This window comes from Marmota flaviventris, chromosome 12, assembly GCF_047511675.1.
Source record: "Marmota flaviventris isolate mMarFla1 chromosome 12, mMarFla1.hap1, whole genome shotgun sequence".
NCBI classification, from domain to species: domain Eukaryota; kingdom Metazoa; phylum Chordata; class Mammalia; order Rodentia; family Sciuridae; genus Marmota; species Marmota flaviventris.
The window spans coordinates 10,828,433-10,847,949 of NC_092509.1; the positions used below are offsets into that span (position 1 = coordinate 10,828,433).

At 56.6% G+C, this 19,517-nt stretch overlaps 1 protein-coding gene across 7 annotated transcripts in view; it reads left to right on the plus strand.

The window, feature by feature from the left end:
* Nucleotides 1–12,981, plus strand: part of Trim67 (tripartite motif containing 67) — a 33,728-nt gene extending 20,747 nt beyond the window's left edge. For 2 of the 7 annotated variants that reach the window (XM_071619815.1, XM_071619817.1), the window contains 9 exons: nucleotides 593–688; nucleotides 2,412–2,534; nucleotides 3,315–3,425; nucleotides 4,495–4,654; nucleotides 6,853–6,998; nucleotides 9,112–9,250; nucleotides 9,678–9,981; nucleotides 11,893–12,055; nucleotides 12,842–12,981. In XM_071619815.1, the coding sequence (XP_071475916.1) occupies nucleotides 593–688; nucleotides 2,412–2,534; nucleotides 3,315–3,425; nucleotides 4,495–4,654; nucleotides 6,853–6,998; nucleotides 9,112–9,250; nucleotides 9,678–9,981; nucleotides 11,893–12,055; nucleotides 12,842–12,907 (1,308 nt within the window). In that variant the 3' untranslated portion in view covers nucleotides 12,908–12,981. The remainder of the gene's footprint in view (nucleotides 1–592; nucleotides 689–2,411; nucleotides 2,535–3,314; nucleotides 3,426–4,494; nucleotides 4,655–6,852; nucleotides 6,999–9,111; nucleotides 9,251–9,677; nucleotides 9,982–11,892; nucleotides 12,056–12,841) is intronic. The other 5 variants (XM_071619813.1, XM_071619816.1, XM_071619818.1 and 2 more) reach the window with 4 other exon arrangements.
* The last annotated feature ends 6,536 nt before the right edge of the window (nucleotides 12,982–19,517 follow it).

Sequence of the window (19,517 nt, forward strand, 5' to 3'; positions counted from 1 at the left end):
TGAGGGTACAGCTCACTTCCCACATATCCTATTTTGCAACAGCTGGTCTTGGGCTCAGAAGTCCCCTCTGTGGCTCTGCTGACCACTCCCTTCACATCGGGCTCAAGGTCGGACACTGGAAACTACTGGAGAATGGTATAGGCCCAATTCACCTCTAGGGCCACGGGCCTCTCTCTGTTCCTCCCTCTGGTTTGCCCACAGGTTGAATGGTGACTGTGCAGGAACAAGGAGTGTGGAGGTTGACTTGGGGTACAGGATGGTCATAGCATCAACTGATGAGAGATAGACCTGCCACAGAAGAGCAGGCCTAGGCCAGGCCACGGGCTCATTTGTCCCCTTGTCCTGGGCTGCGTCCACCCAAGACAGGCCTGTTACCTTCCACAGCTAGTGAGAAGTCCTTTCCTCTGCCAGGCCGGGGTCAGAGGGAGGGTAGAGGCCCACCCATGCTCTCTAGGTGCTCCGGGAAAATCCATGTACTCTGGGCCAGGCTTCAGTCATGCTCCCTTTATAGAGGAGGACGGCCTGCACAGGGGACTCCTGCAGCCCTTGCACAAATGTGGCCCCTCCTTTTACAATATCGTGTCTCTTCCAGGCCCAGCTCTCTCAGGCCTTAAACGGGGTTTCCGATAAGGCCAAGGAGGCGAAGGAGTTTCTGGTCCAGCTCAAGAACATCCTGCAGCAGATCCAGGTGAGCATGCTCTGGTTCACTCAGCAAGGACAGGTCCCCACCTGCCAGGTAGGAAAAGGAGGGGCAAGCCTTGCCATGGGCACTCAGCCCCACACCAGAGGGCTGGTGTGTCCTTGCACATCCCTGCATGTTGCCTGCCACTGTCTGCTGACATGCACGTGACACTGACGTGGGATGGAGTTTATAGGAGGCGAGCAAGCAGAGGCCACGTGCTGGGGAGCTGGAGAGATGTGATCCAACTGGGCCATACAGGTTGTGGCAGTGGTGCCCTGTGCCCAAACAGTCCCATGTAATTGAGGCACCAAAACGTAAATCCAGGTGTTCACTGAGCACCTGCACTGTGCCCGACTGAGCCTGAGAAGCATCCTAAGCTCAGTCAGTCTTGCTTCAGGGATCCCTGTGTAGGGGAGGGAGTCCCCACAGGTAGGTGCACACAGGGCCGAGCTGTAACAGATCTGCACAGCTGGCGCAGAGGAGATTGAGGGCCCTTGAATTCCTAGCCCGTGAGAACTGGTGAGCCTTCTGCCACCATGATAGACGCCTGAGACAGTCAGCTCACGAGGAGGAGAGGCTTGTTCAGGCTCGTGGTTTCAGCAGTTTTTGTCCGCACTGCTGGACTCCACTGCCTCTGGGCCTGTGGTAGCCCAGTAATCCTCCGTGGGAACGTGGGAACGAGTGGCAGAGGAGGCTGCTGGCCTCCTGGTGGCCGGGAAGCAGAGAGAGGAGGGGCTGAAGTCCCAAAGGTTCCTTCAGGGGCATGTCCCCAGCAGCCTAACCTCCGCCCACCAGGCCTCCCTGCAAAGGCTCCACCACTTGCCAATAGCACCACAGGTTGGGGACCAGGCCTTTGGGGGATGCTTACAGTCCAAACTAGAGCAAAACCCATGCCCTAATAAGCTAACCTCAGATGACATCCTCGGGGCATCTGAAGTATGATGTCCTAGTTTTTCACACACACAGGATGGATTAGTTTATCCAGACTCTATCACAGAGCACCAGAGACAGGGAAGCTTGAACAGGACAGATGCACTCTCTGTCAGAAAGGCTGGAAGTGACGGCCATGACAGGTGGATCCCTCTTGAAGCCTCTCCTCAGCTTGCAGATGCTCTCTTCTTCCTGAGTCCCTGGGTGACCTCTGTGTGTCTGTCCTGCTCTCCTTTTTTTGTAAGGACCCTGTCAGGTTGGATTGGGACCTGCCTTATAACTTCATTAGATCTCCATGGCCTCCTAAAGGCCCCGTCCCCAGGCACAGGCACTTCCGAGGTCCTGGCCTAGGACTTCACCATGACACCGGGGGACTGAAGCAGAGGTCTGGACCCACACTGACCGAGGTCTGAGGACCTTCCTTCAGGCTGACAGAGCCAGACCTAGAGCGAGGACATTGCTTCTTGTTTGCTTCACCTTTTTCTGATTATAAAAAGCCAAAGAATGTGTCATAGAAATTTTGGAAAGTAGGAAAAATAGCGCTGAGTCCCCGCCTGCAGGGGACGTGCACACACTAGCGGTGGCACAGTGTCTGAGGCGGCCTGGGCCTGGCTCTGGAGAGTGTTCCCCAGGCGCAGGAGCCTCTGGAGTGGTCTGTGAGGGTGACGACCCCCAGGCGTGAGGCATGCACAGGTCAGCCCTGGCGCACTGGGACCCTCTCCCGTGGGGCAACATAGGGGGCTCAAGGCTTCCCTCGTGGGCTTTCGGTCACCTTCCCTCAAGCTCTCTGTCTCCCCAGGAGAATGGGCTGGACTACGAGGCCTGCCTGGTGGCTCAGTGTGACGCTCTGGTGGAGGCTCTGACGCGGCAGAAGGCCAAGCTGCTCACCAAGGTGACAAAAGAGAGGGAGCACAAGTTGAAGGTAGGCAGCTGGGCTGACCCTGGGGTCCCTTTCATGCCCTCCTGCCCAGTGCTGGACCTTAGTTGAGGGGCCAGGGAAGGAAGGACGTGGTGAGGAGGGGCTGAGCCGCTGGTGGGTGGCGCTCAGGGGACAGTCACCACCCATGCTCCCTGCAAAGCCAGGGCAGGCAGCAGCAGCCACCATCTCCCACCTCCCACCACCTCCCACCTCCTGTCCTCATCTGTAGAGTGGGAGCAACCCATCACAATGGCAAGGCTGGGCTCTGCCCCGGCTCCGGCTCCGGCTCTGTGCCTTTCTTCAGTTCTCTCTGATGTATACTGTCATCCCTGCCAGGGGACGGCCAGCGACCCCGCCCCCCACTGCACCCCCGGCAGGTACCTCTGCGCTCTGAACTGAGGAGGGCTGTCACGTCGGCCCTCCTGTGGTGTCAGGGGGCGTTTCCTAACCAAGCAGGAAGCATTACTTTCAAGGAGAGGAGGAGGGAGTATTGGCGGAAGCCCCGTGTCTGGTGATGCAGCCATCCTGGGGCCATCCCTGCCTGCTGGCCAGTGGAACAAGGCCGGGGTGGCCACAGACACAGGCGGAGCTCAGGCCAGGCCCTCTCTCCACACTGCTCCGTTCCAGAGTCTGTTGAGGGAAGTGGCCCCTCTAGTCCCCAGTAGGACGGAGCAGAGTGCAGGAGTGGGCTGGCCAGGGCCCCTCCCCACTGGTTTGCTGACTCTTGGGACCTGGCTGCTCTTCCTCTGGGAAGGCAGTTGCTGAGAGGAGTCCCTGCTGCAGATGGTTTGGGACCAGATCAACCACTGCACGCTGAAGCTGCGCCAGTCCACAGGGCTGATGGAGTACTGCCTGGAGGTGATGAAGGAGAACGACCCCTCTGGGTTCCTCCAGGTGAGTCGGCCACACCAGGACGACCCTGGGTGTCATCCTGCTCACAAGTGCCAGCCCCAGGCCAGCCCAGGTGTTAGGCAAGGCCCGTCCACAACGCGGCACTGTGGGGAGTCCCTGTGCTCGGGCGTGCAGAGGTCCAGCTCGCCCTCAGCCAGGGCCCTCAGCAGCTCTGACCCTAGTTTTGCAGCCTCCATAGAAGGAGAGGTGAGTTAGCATGGTCTCCAGTGGCCAGATGCCAACCGTCAACATCCTCCCCATGCATGGGAAGGGCAGTCTGCCAGATCAGCCAGAGAGACTGTCCAGGGAGAAGCCAGGTAGAGTCCACACAGCTTCCCCTCAGGGTGCAGTCCTGCAGGCCTGGTCGATGACCAGCTAGTTCATCCCTCTTGGGGTCACTGCTATGGCCCTCAGGCTGGCTCTGTCATGCATGTCTCTTGGGAACACAGCAGTGATTCAGCCTCTGTCTGGGGAAAATGACGAATCCTCTTGGTAATTCCCAAAGAAGTGTGCATGGAGCCCTGGCTCTGCAGCAGGTGTGCAGACATCTGATGAGCAGAACTTCCCAGCCAGGGAAGAGCTGTGGGTGCGATTCAGCCGGAGTTTGCTACAAAAGCCACAGAATGATCAGAAGAGATGCACTGGGGGGAGTGGGCTTCTGTGCTCAGAGGACTGGGGCACACTTTCTTCACACCCTGGGACAGACGACTAGTGTTTCCCTTGGCAATGTACCAGAGCTGGCAAAGCAGATGTAATCAAGCGTGGTTTTGCATATTTTTTGAAAAGCATCTTTACTTCATGAAAGGGTTTGACCCAATTTCTCTAAATATCTAGTGCTTCTTTACTTTTGTCACCATCACACTGTTGAATCACAATTCGAACAAGACAGTGAGTCTTTACCCAGCCAGCACTGTGCAGTAGGGGTGGCTTCATCTCGCCCTGGCTCGAGGACATGTGCTCAGCACAGCCCCTTCCCATCCCTGAGCCCACAGAGACCAAGCCCCTGGCTCCCGTCCTTCACCCTTCGCTGTTTTCTACAAACCCAACACTCGACCTTGTGCTCCCCTTCAAGATCTCCGATGCTCTGATCAAGCGCGTGCAGTTGTCCCAGGAGCAGTGGGTCAAAGGTGCCCTGGAGCCGAAAGTGTCTGCGGAGTTTGACCTGACCCTGGACAGCGAGCCACTGCTGCAGGCCATCCACCAGCTGGACTTCATTCAAATGAAATGTAGGGGTGAGCCACGGTTGGCCCTCGTTCAGCCAGTGCTTCTTCCCAAAGAGGCATCTGGTCTGAGGGGCAGCTTGGTGCTGGGAGCCCATGATGCTCTCTGCCACAGGCAGAGTGGCAGGGCAGGGTCACCAGGTGGTGGGCCTGACTGTGGAGCTGGGTGGGGTGGGTCCTCTGTCTGAGCCTGAGCTTCCTCTTGTGTTCACTCACAATGACCCATGGAGTGTCCACCATGTGCCAGGCTGTGGCAGGTGTCCTGTGTGCAGTGGTGAACAACTCCCTCCAAAGACTGGGCTGCTCTTCTAGAGAAGGAAGGGGACAGTGCGCAGACAATGAGAGATGTGAGGCCTGGCAGTGGCAGCTGGTGCCAGCGCGAGGCAGAGTGGGCAGCGGTCAGGGGGGCTGTTTCTCAAGGGGAGGAGAAGGGAGGGACAGTCTAGTGAGAGCTGAGAGCAGGCGCTGGGGCTTCGCAGGCAGAGGTAAGTTTCCTGTGTCTCCAGAAGAGCAGGAAGGTCAAGGCAAGAATAGAAAGAGGGGCTGGGGCTGGGGCTGGGGCTCAGCAGTAGAGCACTCGCCTCACATAGGTGAGGCACTGGGTTCCATCCTCAGCACCATATAAAAATAAATAAAGGTATTGTGTCCATCTACAACTAAAAAATAAATTTAAAAAAGAGCAGAGGGAGCAGGAGAAGATGGCAGGAACCAAGGGGGTGCACGGTTAAGGTTGGGTAAAGTCTATACAACTTGGCAGGCGCAAAGGCAGCAAGGGACAGCCAGAAGGAGTCCTGCCCTGCAGGTGTGCCGGGAGAGGAAGCGAGGGCACCTGCAGGATCTGAGAACCCAGGCAGGCCTGACCTTCAGAGTGTGGAGAAGCGGGACTCTTGATACCCCAGGCTCGCTCCCACAGTTTGCACATCCATGAGGTCGGGAAATGCCACCCTCCCAAGCCACCTGCCCTGGGTGTGAATGAGATGCAGTGCCAAGGAGCAGAAGGGCCGGGCAGAATGGGGAAGCTGCAGCTACCCCAAAATGGGCACACCACGGGAGGAGGCTTGGCCGTATCCTCATGCTGCTCCTGCAACAGGGAGTCATGGGGAGTAGAGACTGCGCTGAGGGCATGGGGAGGGACCCATGGGTGGGGGTCAGGCTGTGCATGGCCACTGAAAGCACACCTAAAATCAGGGGATTTCAACCAGCTGGACCTTCAGCCAACATCTGGAAAATAGTGACCCCATTCTTGGAGTCAAATTGAAATATCAATCTTGTCTATTTTCCTTTTTGAAAATGTCAGAGTGGATTCTATCAATTTCTAAAATCTCTTGAGCCCAAAGAGAGCTAGAACCTACGACGTTGCCCCCTCTTAGTTCAATAGAGCTCAGGGCACACCCAGTTTGCGTTCCTAATTCCAGGGAGTGGCATCCATCATCCAAGGTTGCTCCTCTGTCCCGGGCCCTGTCCAGGGTTGGAAAGCTTCTGGTTGATGGTTGCAGGCATCTCTGCACCTGTGTTAGTCAGTGCTCCATCACAGCACAATGCCTGAGGTGACTGGCCTGGAGCAAAGGTCCACTTGGCTCACAGCCTGGGAGGTTTTAGTCCCAAGTCAGATGGTCCCGTGATATGTGTCGAGGGGTCCTAGCATGGTGAAGCTAGGACATGAGAGCAAAAGCTTTCATGTCATGGCCAAGAAGCAAAGGAGAGACAGAGGAAGGGGCTGGGTCCCCTCCAAGGTGGCATCAGTTCCCAGTGAAGGGAGGACCTCCCCTGGCCCCACTCCCAAGGGCTCCCCTATCTTCCAGCAGCACAACACTGGGGACCAAGCCTTGAACATGAGCCTTGGGGGACACTGAAGGTAAACCGTAGTGTCCCTCTTCCCCGCCCTGGTGTAAGGCTGACTCTTGCCTAGTTCTGCACCCTGCCAAAAGGGCTCGCATAGGCCCATGCTAGGTGGACTGTGCTGAGCTACCTCAAGTGCTCCTCACAGGCCTGAACATTACTGCCACGGCTCTTGGTGGCAGGTGACAGGCTTGGGGGTAGGCCATAACCCCAGTTCTGAGATCAGGATATGCTGTGGGGTGAAGAATGACACAGGACCTGCACTTCCCTGTCCCCAGCCCTCTTTGGCCTGGGGGTAACCCAGGTGTTTCCTGGGGTGGGCTGGGGCATGAGGACAGGGGTGCTACGCTAACCCAGTGGCCCCGTCACAGTGCCACCCGTCCCCCTGCTGCAACTGGAGAAGTGCTGCACTCGGAACAACAGTGTCACCCTGGCCTGGAGGACACCGCCCTTCACCCACAGCCCTGTGGACGGCTACATCCTGGAGCTGGACGACGGGGACGGGGGGCAGTTCCGGGTGAGGCCTGCTGCTGGGCGTGGGGGGCATCCTAATGTGAGGCTGTGAGTGGGCAACTGAGGCCACCCTGAGGAGGGGCCACAGGATGGAGAGCTGGCAGCTGGGATTGGAGACTGGGCTTCCCTGCTGCAGGCTGTCTCTGGCCCCCGCCGGCAGCAGCGTCTATCATAGAGGACACAGGGATGACTGGCACAGGCATGAGGGAGGGACAGAGCCCAGGGATGGCACCACCTGCAGGCTCCTCCCTCTTGTCTCCCCCGCTGGGGTGCAGGCCTTACCAGCCTCATGTGCTACCCAGGACCCAGCAGGGCAGGCTTCCTCTTGCCTCATCTCATCCATGTCATTGCCATTCAGGGGATAGGCTTGTCTTGGGGGGTCACATTCTAGAGGAGGAAGCTCTTGCTAGGCCTCAAATACCTGGCAAGGAGCTGGGTGTGTAGAAACACATCAAAAATGGCTGTTGGGTTGGGGTGACATACTGCACTCATGGCCCCCAGGTGGACTGACTTGGGGACTATAAGGGCTCTTAGTGAGCCTGAGTGCAACTTCTTCCCAGAAACCCTAGGACACCCCTGACCCCACCAGGTCAGAACCCTGCAGGACTGTCCCTGGAGCTTCCACTTGGCCAGGCCCAGGTGCACATGCATGCAGGGAGCACAGCCCTGGACTTTCTCCATCACCTCCTGCCCACTAGATCAGCAGCCACTGGATTTCTTGCAGTTCTTCCCCAGGGAACCACCCCCACTGAGCAGCTTACCAAAGGTCAGGGCTCCCTTAGTTTCTCTTAAAGGGATTTAGGTACCTGTCATTTCATTTTTTTTGGGGGGGTGGAAATACAACCATGCAGTTCCTTGAGAATTGCTGAGTGTGGGTGGGCATGGGCTAGGGGGGCGTGAGTCAGAGATGGTGGTCTGTTGGGGGTGCACACCTTGGTCCCTCTGTGGTGCTCCCCCATCAGACAGCAGGTATGGGAACAGAGAAAAGGCTGTGGACATGAAGAGGAGGCCCCACAGAGCGCAAAGGTGATCCCTCTTCTTTGAGTCATGGCCACCGAGAAAGCCAGACCCAAGGGTTTAGGCTCAGGAGGAGCGGCCCTGCAGCTGGTGGGTGGCTTTGAACGGAGACAGACCTGCATTTGAAAGGTGGCCCTTCAATGGACTAGCTGCAATCCAGGGACAGCTCCCAACCTTCCCCAGGTCTCCTTGTGTGCAGAGTAAAAAACAAAATAACAATGTTTCCATGTTGTGTGACACTTACAAGACCTTAGCAATGCCTGGCACAGAGGTAACTGTCAAGAGCTTGGATGACAAGTAAACAGGGACCCCCCACACAGGAAAGCAGGGAAGGAGCCTGGACACAGTGAGCAGTACAGAGTTACAGGAGAACCTGAGGCCGTGCGACCAGGGACAATAGGACCAGCATAACTTGGAAGTGAATGGGAAAGAAAGTACACCCTAGGAAAGATACTTGGGTCTGTCTGACTCAGAGGGTCTCATCCTCTTGGAAAACAGCATCTCCCAGGGGCCCAGGAGCAGAAGGTGCCAATCTCTGGGGTAGGAGGGGATGTGGGAGCCAGAGTCCCTTAGAGCTTCAGAGTCTTTTGACAGGGTCACCTTGGCAGAGACAGGACGTCCTTGGGCAGTGTCCTAGCTAGCTGAAGACCTGCAGACCCGCCTCCCTGGGACCCCCACATGCCTTGCAGCCTGCAGGCACAGTGACCAGGAGGAAGATGTTTCCTCCCAGTTTGGACAAGTTCTGGGACCAGGCCACAAGAAGTTGTAATTTCCCTTATTCAAGAACTTCTTTTTGGGGCTGGGCATGGTGGCCACATCTGCAATCCCAGCAACTCAGGAGGCTGAGGAAAGAGGATCGCAAGTTCGAGGCCAGCCTGGGCAACTTAGCAAGACCCTGTCTCAAAATAAAAAATAAAAGGGCTGGGGTGCAGCTCAGTGGTAGAGTGCCCCTGGGTTCAATCCTATTGCTGCACAAATAAACAAAATGAGTAACTTCTGTTGGGGCTAAAGCACTTTTAGTGGCCCCACGTGCCTGAGAACCATCTGCTGAGGGCTTTTCCGAATGCCTGAGGGCCTAAAGAGTGGTCCTCCTTACTCAGGAAGTGTACGTGGGCAAGGAGACCCTGTGCACCATTGACGGGCTGCACTTCAACAGCACCTACAACGCCAGAGTCAAGGCCTTCAGCACTGCTGGCCTTGGGCCCTACAGTAAAACCGTTGTCCTGCAGACATCCGATGGTGAGCACTACCTCTGGGGAGGGGCCATCCTTTCCTGCTGTGTGTGCCTCCTCAAGACCTGGGGCTTGGGGGCAGGAGGGTGCCACCCGTGGGCTGCAGAGGATGGAGCCTTGTGACCTGGGCCCCATAAGCTGGGTATTCTGTGGACTTCCTCTTTCACTCCTAGCATCTCTGAAGTATATGGGAGGTACTGGGAACCAGGACTCCCTGAGGTGCCCCAGGTTGGGACTAGAAGCCTGATTGTCTGTTTCTTGGCGAGGCTGAGGGACAGGCACCTGGAGAACACAGGGCAGGAAGTGTGTGTGTGTTTCCCATGCAGAGACCGCCGGATGTGGCTGGGGATTGGTGAGTCTGTCTCTGAGCACATTAGAGGCTGCCAGTAAATTCCATCGCCTGACCCTTCTTCTCTTGCCTTCTTCCTTTCCAGTGGCCTGGTTCACATTTGACCCCAATTCTGGGCACCGGGACATCATTTTATCCAATGACAACCAGACAGCCACCTGCAGCAGCTACGATGACCGGGTAGTGCTGGGCACAGCCGCCTTCTCCAAGGGTGCGCACTATTGGGAGCTGCACGTGGACCGCTATGACAACCACCCAGACCCTGCCTTTGGTGTGGCCAGGGCCAGTGTGGCCAAAGACATGATGCTGGGCAAGGACGACAGGGCCTGGGCCATGTATGTGGACAACCACCGCAGCTGGTTCATGCACTGCAACTCTCACACCAACAGGTGCGTGACCCGCCGCCCTCCCTGGACATGCATGTGGGTCTTCAGGTCCTGGTGGTCTGATAAGGACCAGGGAGAAGTGACTACTTCCTGCAACCCCAATGAGAGCAGGTGACAGTGATGGGAGCCACACCTGCCCAGCAGGCAGCCGTGGGGTGGCTTTCTTTCTGGTTTCACTCCACTGCAAAGTCATCCAGTCAAGCCTGTGTTCCATGGGGCTTTGCAGAGGAGGCACACATCACTGCCATTCCTGGCGGGACCCTATTACTGCCCCAAGGGATGAGGAGCTTCAGGGAGCTGACTCACTGGGCCCAGCTCCAGCGTGCTCTGGGCCCACCAGCTCCTGCAAACAGCCCCTGGGCACCTTCTTCACCTGGGAGGACCCAACTGAAGTCAGGGAAGCCAGGTCTGGTCTGGACAGGAACTGGTCTAAGGGTGCTCAGAACCGCCTGCTGCCCACCACCTTTTCACTGGTAGTGCCCTTGGCTCCAAACCTTGGGAAGCTCTGTCCCTCTGTGTGCTGCCCCCACTCCCTCCACCCCTGGCCCACAGTGGGGCCAGGTCCAAACTCACCAGCCCTATTGCTTCTTGCTTAAGCCAAACAAGCACCCAGAGACAGTTGCCTATGGGAGTGACAACCTCCTTTAACCCTATGAAGTAGTTAGCATTGCCATTTCACAGACACTGGCCCAGCCACAGGGACTGAACCGAGGATCCCAGCCCCTTCTCAGGGTGGTATGGGCACACCCCTGCCAGGGGCGGACAGCCTTCTTGGTCTTTTGCTACCTTTGCCAGCCCTTGGGTGCCTCGGCAGTGGGATCTCTAAGAAACGGGGGCCAGAAGAGAGCACAGGGGAATCACCTCTTTACACCCCACCCCCACACCGTGGGTTTGGAGCAGGTGCAGGTGAGCGCCTTCCCAGAGGAGGCCTGCTGCCCTCACCACGGCACTGGGGAGTCGGTAAGAGCACCCACAGCCCAGTTGTAGTTCCCTCCTCCTGGGTATGGGATAGGGCCCCGCCCCTGAGCCCAGCCCTCCAGGAAACCTGGCTCTGGAGGAACACCCTCCTGATTAGCCAGGTCCTCCCGGACCTTCTCATTGCTCAGGTCGCTGTCCAGCTGCCTGTAGCTAAAGGGAGGGATAGCCTCAGCCCAGAGGGACAGGGCGAGGTTGGCCAGGACCTTAGGAGCATTCCTCACTTAAAATCCCTCCCCACCCAGAGGGCACTCGATGCTTCTCTCCAGCCCAAAATGTAATTCATCAACTCTGTCAAGCACAGAGCTGCTGACATAGTCCCTGGCTGTCCCTGCCACTGCAGGATGAGGACCAAAGTGCTTGATTCACTACTCATTGCCTGCCCCTGCCACATGCTGCTCTTCTAGAGTCCCTAGGGTGGTTCTGGGGAAGACAGCTGGAGGGTGGGGTCTTTCTGCAGGCTGGGCATCTGCACGTCCATCAGGGCCAGCAGCCTCACTGGGCTAGGAAGAAAGGGGGACCAAGTGAATTCTTTTCCTTGGCAGTACCCACCCCACATCCAGTTTCAGATGGAACCCACCTGGCGAAACCTTAGTTCCCTGGGGCACAGGTCTCAGATCTTTTGGAAAGAAGGGGTTGAGCAGTCTTTGCCCCAGGGTAGACTCTGTTGTGTGGCCAGTTCATGGGGTACAAGCACTGCCAGAGGAGGCTCCCAACCAGCATGAACACTCCCCGCCCCTAGGTATTGAGTTTGAGGTGGGGCTGTCCTGTTGTCCCTGGCCGCATGGCCTTGGGTTCTCCTGTAACTGTGCTGCTCAGTGTGTCCAGGCTCTTCCCTACTTTCCTGTGTGGGGGCTTCCTGTTCACTTGTCATTCCAAGCTCTTGACAGCACCCTGGGGCAGCCAGGCAATAAGTCTTCCTGGGACTTCTCTCCTCAGGACGGAAGGCGGAGTGTGCAAGGGGGCCACAGTGGGCGTGCTGCTGGACCTGAATAAGCACACCCTGACCTTCTTCATCAATGGGCAGCAGCAGGGGCCCACGGCCTTCAGCCACGTGGACGGAGTCTTCATGCCAGCCCTCAGCCTCAACCGCAACGTACAGGTACCTCACGCCTCTCCAGGCCCTGACTAGCTGGGCGGCTGGCTCCCTGCTGCTCATCCACCAGCCACTGCCACACACTTAAGCCAAGTAGACTAGAGCCTCCTGGAAGCTGTCCTCTGCCAGGATGCACTGTGAGGTGTTCACTTGGAATGAGCAGGGCTCCATGGTGGCAGTGTGTGGAGGAGCTGGGCTCAAGGCCTGGGCAGGTGCCAATGGTGTTGAGGCCTGGGACAGAGGTGCCACGAAAAACAGAGGATGGGCAAGGGGGAGAGAACTGTGACGCGAGGACTGGCTGCCATCCTTAGCCTCTAGCAGAGTCCTCTGGCTGGGCGGGGCAGATCTGCCTTGAGCCTGCTAAGCCTGCACAGGGTTGAGGCCATTGCAGTTTAAGAAGGGCCTTGAGGTGGGCTGCGAGGTGGGCTGCTAGTCTACGAAGGTGGGGGACAGGACAGCCCCAGGAGACAGGGAAGGAAAGAGGGCAGCAGGAAGATGGCGGGCACGAGTGCCCAGCCGTGAGAACCAGTTGCCTGCTCAGCAGCATGACCATTGCTAACAATGCTGGGAGCATGGTCAGCCAGCCACAGGGCTCCTACTGCGAGGAAAGAGGCCCAAGCCAACCAGAACCTTAACCAGCATGTCAAGTGGCCCAATGAGTAAAGCCCACAGGCAGAGCCACCCTGGGCTTTGCCCATGATGCCCTCCAGCAAGCAGAGAGCATCCTGTGACTCTGTGCAGGGGCAGCACCCTGCGTCCATGGCAGCCTCTCAGCAACCCCTTCTTTTCCAGGTCACCTTGCACACGGGACTGGAAGTACCAACCAACCTGGGGCGGCCAAAGCTGTCAGGCAACTAGCCTGGCAACTCCGGCTGTCCAGCAACTGTGCTGAGACACCTGCAGACCAAGTGCCACTCTGTCCCCACTAAGTTCACATAGCTCAGCAGGCACAACAAGCAAGCCCTGGGCACAGCCAGCTGGGAACGAAAAAGTCTGGAGCCAGCTTCTTCAGGGGATGGGATTGGTCTGCAGGCCACATGGTGGCTGCCACTGTCAGTGGTCAACAGGGCAGGGATTCACCTTTAACCACTCAGCGTTAGAGATTCTCCAACCAGGACTTTCCAAGAAGGGAGGCCTTCAGGGTTCATGCGTATGTTTCCTGCCATCTGTTTGCAACATTTGTCTGGTTTTGAATGGAAAGAGGAAGGCTGGCTTTGAGACTGGTGTCCTGAGAGGAGCCAGGGAGCCACTGCGCCAGCCCAGGCCTGAGCACTGGCTCCCTCTGCCTCCACTCCTGCCTGAGTCCTGAACTGGCAGGTGCGCACGTCTTCTGGGAGAAGTTGCTCTTTAGCATTTGGTCCTAGAATTTTGCAGACCTGATTTGGGACTGACTGACAGGGAACTGATCCTTAACGCTTGATTTCTGCCTCTCACTGAACTGCTGCGGACTCTGGAAAGAACCCCCGGCCTCTCCTGAGCAACTGGCTGTGCTCTGTCTCACTTCACACATGCCGCACACATGGCACGCACACGCACGGCACGCACACGCATGATGCGCACACACAGACGTGAGCAGTGCTCTGAGGTTTCATTCACTCAGTTCTTGGCTCTGCAATTCTAATGACCGACCTGTCTTCACCCTGTGGTGGCTCTTTTTGGAACTGGCTTCCCAAGAAGTTACTGGAAATGTGTCTAAGGGACTCTTCTGAGCTGGCCACTTGGACTGGAAAGCACAGCAGCTGGAGGCCTGGCAAGGCCGCCTGGTCATCTACCCTTTGCTTCGAGACCCGCCCCACTGCCATTGTTGAAGTGTAATGGAAACAGAAGTGGCCTGATGGCAGGCAGAGGTGGCTCTGCTGTGACAGGGGCCTCCAAGAAGTCCAGGTCAGAGGGCTTAGTCTGCACCTTGTCCCCTCCCATGTGAGTCATGAGCCAGGGTGTGCTCCAGGGCCCTGTACCCACAATACCTATCTCCACTTCTTCCCTGTCTCCTGCCCTCGCCAGCCCCACCTAGTGGTCACCTGGCTCTCTCCTTTTTAAAGAATCTATTTTGTCAAGCGTTTTATTTTGACGTGAAGATTGACTTGTCCACTTGCTGGATCAGATTTTCTTGGGGCCCATACACCGGCACCAACTGTGCTTTCTCATCTGCCTTTGTGTTCAGACCCTGCGCCTGCCTCCTGAGTACCCACTGCCGGGCTATGCGGATCCAACAGTCCTACCTCAAAGCTCTTGCTCATGGGCCGCAGGGCCGCCTGGCTTGCCGTCCTGCCATGTGGCTGCGGAGGCCAGCTGTGTGGTGCCCTCAAGAGCTGCTTGGTGCTGTTCCAGCCTCCACGTGGCCTGCAGCCACCCTTTGTGGAGGCCTAGGTCTGGCCTCCTCACCCTCTTCCTGGAGTGCTTTCTGGCTCTGCTTCTGGGCCAGAACCCCATCCAGAGCCTCGAGGCAATGCACAAGACCTGAGCTGTCCAAGGCTGCTCAGCTGCCTCCTCAGTCTCCATTTTCCTTCAGCGTTGGCTGGTGGCCCCAGCGTGGAGCTTGGGGCAGGTGCCTAAGACTAAAGAATGCAGAGAAGTGCAGCCTTCCTGGGCTTAACAACTCAGGGGGGCCTGCAGCCAGGCCAGAGGAGATGCGGAAATGCAGAATGGCATGCCCATACCTGCAGGTGGCCTACTCCTCTCCTGCCCGGGGATCAAACCCAGGGTGCGGAGCATGCGAGGCCAGTGTTCTACCACTGAGCTATACCCCAGCCCTCCAGGTAGTATCTTTAAGAAGACATTTTCTGAAATCACTGAAGCAGCCAGGACTTCTGCCCCCAATGATGGGAGGGGCTGGGGTGTCTCCCTTTCTTACTTGCCAGGAGCAATACAGCTGGTGCCAGGCAGCCCCACAGCCACTCCCCTGCTTTCAGGGACTAGAATGGACTCAGAAGAAAAGGGAGGCTGCCCACACTGTTTTTGAGGGATCAGAACAGTGAAGAAGGAACTTATCAACTCATCAAGGTGGGAAGGCCTGGCATTTGGGAAGAAAAGACAGTTGGTGGGATTCTCATCTGCCATTGAATTTCCTACCATCTTGCAATGCGGTGACATTCCTGTATGTAAATGGCATCAAGACAAGGCTGGGCTGGGCAGACCAACCCGTGGAGCAGCCTATGACGTGGAATGAGGCAGTCTGTATGCCTTTCCTCTCACAGGTGTCCATCAGCACCTCACCTCACAGAGCATCCTGGCTCCTGCTTCGAGGCAACGGAAGGCCATATTCTACTCCACCTTTCTCCCGTCCCAGCCTTCTTTCCTGCCCATGTAACCGTATGTTCGGCTGCATCTCCAGCCCTGTATGTACTTTGTAGTTGCAATAATACCCTTAGGTGCCCTGTGACCCCCCACCCAGTTGGGGAGGGTCATACTTCCAAGAATAAGCCTGGGAAACACTGTGGAGCTCCCCCAGAGAAGAGCAGGCCATCCCTCTCTCCCCCTCATGGTGCCCCTGTCCTATCAGAACACTCAGACCAGGATCAGAGGGCAGGACCTGTTGTGCTTCCTATGGGGACATGTGAGACAAAGCCTTAATTCTAATTGAAAGTAAAGGCTTGACCTCCTACACAGGAGGCTTCAGTGAAGATGGTGGGCGGCTCGCCCATGGGCTGCAGTCCCAGAGCCACCTGCAGCAAGAGGTTGGGAGGGTAGTGAATACCTCTGGGGTCTCAGCTAGAGGCTGCCAAACACCATCACCATCACCAGGCTGTGGGGTGATGCCACGGTGTCTCACCCTGGACGTTTTGGGGCAAGGTTGCACCCCTGGGGTCTCCTACTAGGTGCCAGCAGCAACCTCCAGGTAGCTGACAACCACAGCTACCTAGAGATGCTGCCAAGTGTCCCCTGGGGGCCGCCTGCACCTGAGGACTACTAGGTTATGCTATTGGATATTCAGAGTAGTACCCACTTCCATGTCAAACAGAATGCCTACACCACAAAGCTGCTGACCTGGATTCTCCTTTGGTCTTCAGTGGGAGCGGTGGGGAGTGGAGTGCCACAGACAGCGGCCAACCTAGCAGGTCTCTGTTTTGCTCACTTTAGATGCTCACCAGCCCCAACTTCAAGTCTAGAAGGAAAAGCTCTTTCTTTTTCCTTGGTCACATGTTACCAGAAGCAATAGGGACTTCTTAATGGGTCAGTGGCTTTAAAAAAATATCTAATAGATGTTATCAGGAGACGAATATTGGAGTCTGTGCGGATCCTGGGAAATCTCAGGATTTTCCTTTTGCATTGAGCCTGCAGCTGTTGTCACTGATGGTCTTCCTCAGCAGGTCCTCCTGGAAGCTTAGGTTGATGGGCTGCAGAGAGACTGGTGAGCTTGGGGCAGGATGCGTGGGTCAGACACAACTGCAGCCCTCAGAGCTCATTTCTCTTGACCAGACTTTTGATATTGGTTTATAGCATGGGTGGGGGCAAATCTCTTATCTTTCGTGCCTCAGAATCCCCGCCTGAAAATGGGACTGGTCATGCTACCCTACCTCCTCTGCTGTGCTGACGATAATGGAGGAGCACCTTTTAAAGGACGTGCAGTCTTACCTCTGCAGCCTGGGATAATGGCCCACATTCGACGGACCAAACCTGGGTGGTGATTTTCCAGCATGCTCCGACTTCAGTGTCTTCCACCCATGCCTCCTTGTGACAGGGTTGAGTACTGGTCACACAGCTACCTGGCCTGGAGAGGGTAAGAGGCATGCAGGACAGGTTTTCTGTGACCAGACTGTTAGTGGTTCTCTGCTCAAGGCCGTGAGCAGTCTCCAGGTTAGTGCTGCAGGCAGGCAGAGGCCCCCTTAGGCCAGGAAGGCCACAGCCTGACTTCCTGCCTCCTCAGTGGCGAGGTCTATGAGCAGGGCCAATCCACTGCCTCTCCTCTGTCTCCAGTGCTCTGCATAGAATGGCTTTGAGGCCACGGGACAGTGTGACCAGGGCCATGGCTGCGTGGGCTGGAAGAGCTGACTGGACACAGGTTGCTTTCAGACCCCTGCAGATGGCTAGAACTGCATTGGCCTGAGCTATATGATTAAGTGGGGGACAGGGAGGTCCCCAACTTTGCAATGAATGATATTGACTCCAGGTAAGTCTCATCTGAATGCGACACTCTTCTCTCAAGGGCACAGCTCACGGAGGGCATAGCTGCTAACCTAGTCCTGGGGAGGCCCAGGAGCTTGTGGCAGCAAGACAGGCCCTGAGGAGAGGCCAGAAACAGACTTCAGGGTGGAAAAGGGGCCGCTGGCGGCTGTGGAAGGGGACGCGGAGCCAGTACAGGCCAGCTTTTCAGCACCCTGTCCGTGGGCTGGAGTCCCCAGCCCTGTTTGCTCAGCATTGAGAGGAGGGGCAGGCGAAGAGGACACGCAATGCATGATGTAGAGGTGCTGCCTTCGCACCAAGCTGTCTGTTGAGCATGAGAGGTATTTGTTTGACTTTGGCAAAGGAATTTAACAAGAAGCAAAAAGCTGTGTGTCCTTGTTTTGGCTGTCGACAGAACTTCCATTCCCTGCCTGTCCTTGCCCTACTCCCTGCTCCCCAACTCCACGTCACTTCCTGTCCCCACTCTCTGCTCCCCCACTCCACATTACTTTCTATCCCCAGTGGTTGGAGTCTGGTGGCAGCTCTTAGTCCTGTGGCTGTTCACATTCCACTGAAAACAGGGAGGGTGGGCATGGCAAGGAAAGTGATTTTTTCTAGTTTTTGTATTGGTATCCACAAGCGTTTGTATTTTTTGAATTGCAAACACTGTGTTTTCTGGTCTTTGGGGGTTGGTTGGACTTTCTGTATTACCTTTTGAAAAACTTGAGTTTTACCACAGTCTTAAGCAGATTTGAAATAAATTCTTTTGACACTGCCAACTAAAAGACAGATGTGGTCTGTAACCACTGCTGAGGCAGCTGCTGCCTTCCCGGCGCAGGGCAGAGCAGGTCAGGGGATTCTGGTTTGCGGGCCAGGCACTCTTGTCGCCTGTGACTTGCAGGTTGCCCAGAAGATCATGGAATTCATTTTTTGCCAAAGATAACAAGGCTGGAGCTATGAACAGTCCAGGAAAGGAGGCAGTTCATACTGAGACAGACAGACAGCCCACCAAGGTCTCGGCCAACTCTCCTCTGGAGTTCTGGGCTGCAGTGATAAGACTGGGCTTTGTACCACCCACCATCATTCACTGACTGTGGTCACCTGGGAAGGGGCTGGGACAATCCCTATAGTCACTCACAGCTGAAGGGCCGTCTGCCCTCAGCTCCTGGCAGTCAAGGGACTAGTCCTCTCCTCTGGACACATGCTGCTCCTGGCTGACTGTTCTTCTCCATGTGTCCTGAGATGCTGGGCCAAGATGGCCTGGCAATGTGTGACTCCCAGTGTCCCAGCCACCCACTGGCCTGTCTGCCCCAGGGTCCTGCTCATTGCTAGTACAGCTCCCTGCACAGGTGGGAGCAGCACACAGATAGTCCTCCACACCCAGGGGGCTCCCCGCACAGGAGGCCTGTTCAGACCTAAGCTGAGCTCTGTCTCTTCCAGAGCTGCTCATGACTCTTCTGCATATGTCCATGTCACCCACACACTAGCCATGAGCCCTGGAGGTCAGGGATACTCTGTTCACCACACCTAGCATGACTCTGACTTGCAACTGGTGGTCAGGAAGGTCATGCTCTTGCTGGAGGATAGTAAGTGTGGGGTGCAGGAGGGGGAGAAGTCAGCTAGTCAAGGAGTCCCTGGCAGAACGAGAGTGCAGAGCAGCACTGGGGCCTCCGGGCTTGGGTGCAGAGTGGGCAGTGTGAGCACCATGTGGGTAACCAGGGCGAGTGGGAAGTGCCGGACACCACGGGGGTAGCCAGGGTAAGTGGGCAGTGCCGGACACCACGGGGGTAGCCGGGGTGAGGCGTCTGCACCCCCTCTCAGGATGGTTCCAGGGTAACGAGCAAAGGCCTCTTCACATCATCACCAGGTCATAGGTCGAGTTTCCACACTCCAGTGGTGCCTCTCTACTTTCCAGCCACTCTGTCAGAAAGCAGAAGGCTCTGCAGCCCCTTCCTGGCAGGCTCAGCTTGTCCTGAGCCCCCCGTCCAGGCTCTCTGTCTCCCTTGGGCGGGCCAGCCACCCCGCCACGTATGTCCTGCAGATCCGAGTGCACTGAACGTGTAGCGCTAGGAAGCACCCCACCAAGGGAAGGGGCAGCATGCAGACACAGCAAAAGCACACTTGCCCTGGGAAGACCTCAGTCATGACTTCATGGTCACTTCTCTCTGCTGCCGACCTTGCTGGAGCCTCTTCAACAGGAAATAACGAGCACCAGCTGAAATCTGGACCCAGGTTGCTTTGGCAGTATTTATCATTTCTGCCCCTACACCTCCAAGTGCTTCTAGAATGCCCACTGGCCCCAAAACTGCACCTCAAATACCTGTGCAATAAGTTAAAAGCAGAAACCACAGTGAGTGTGGTGATT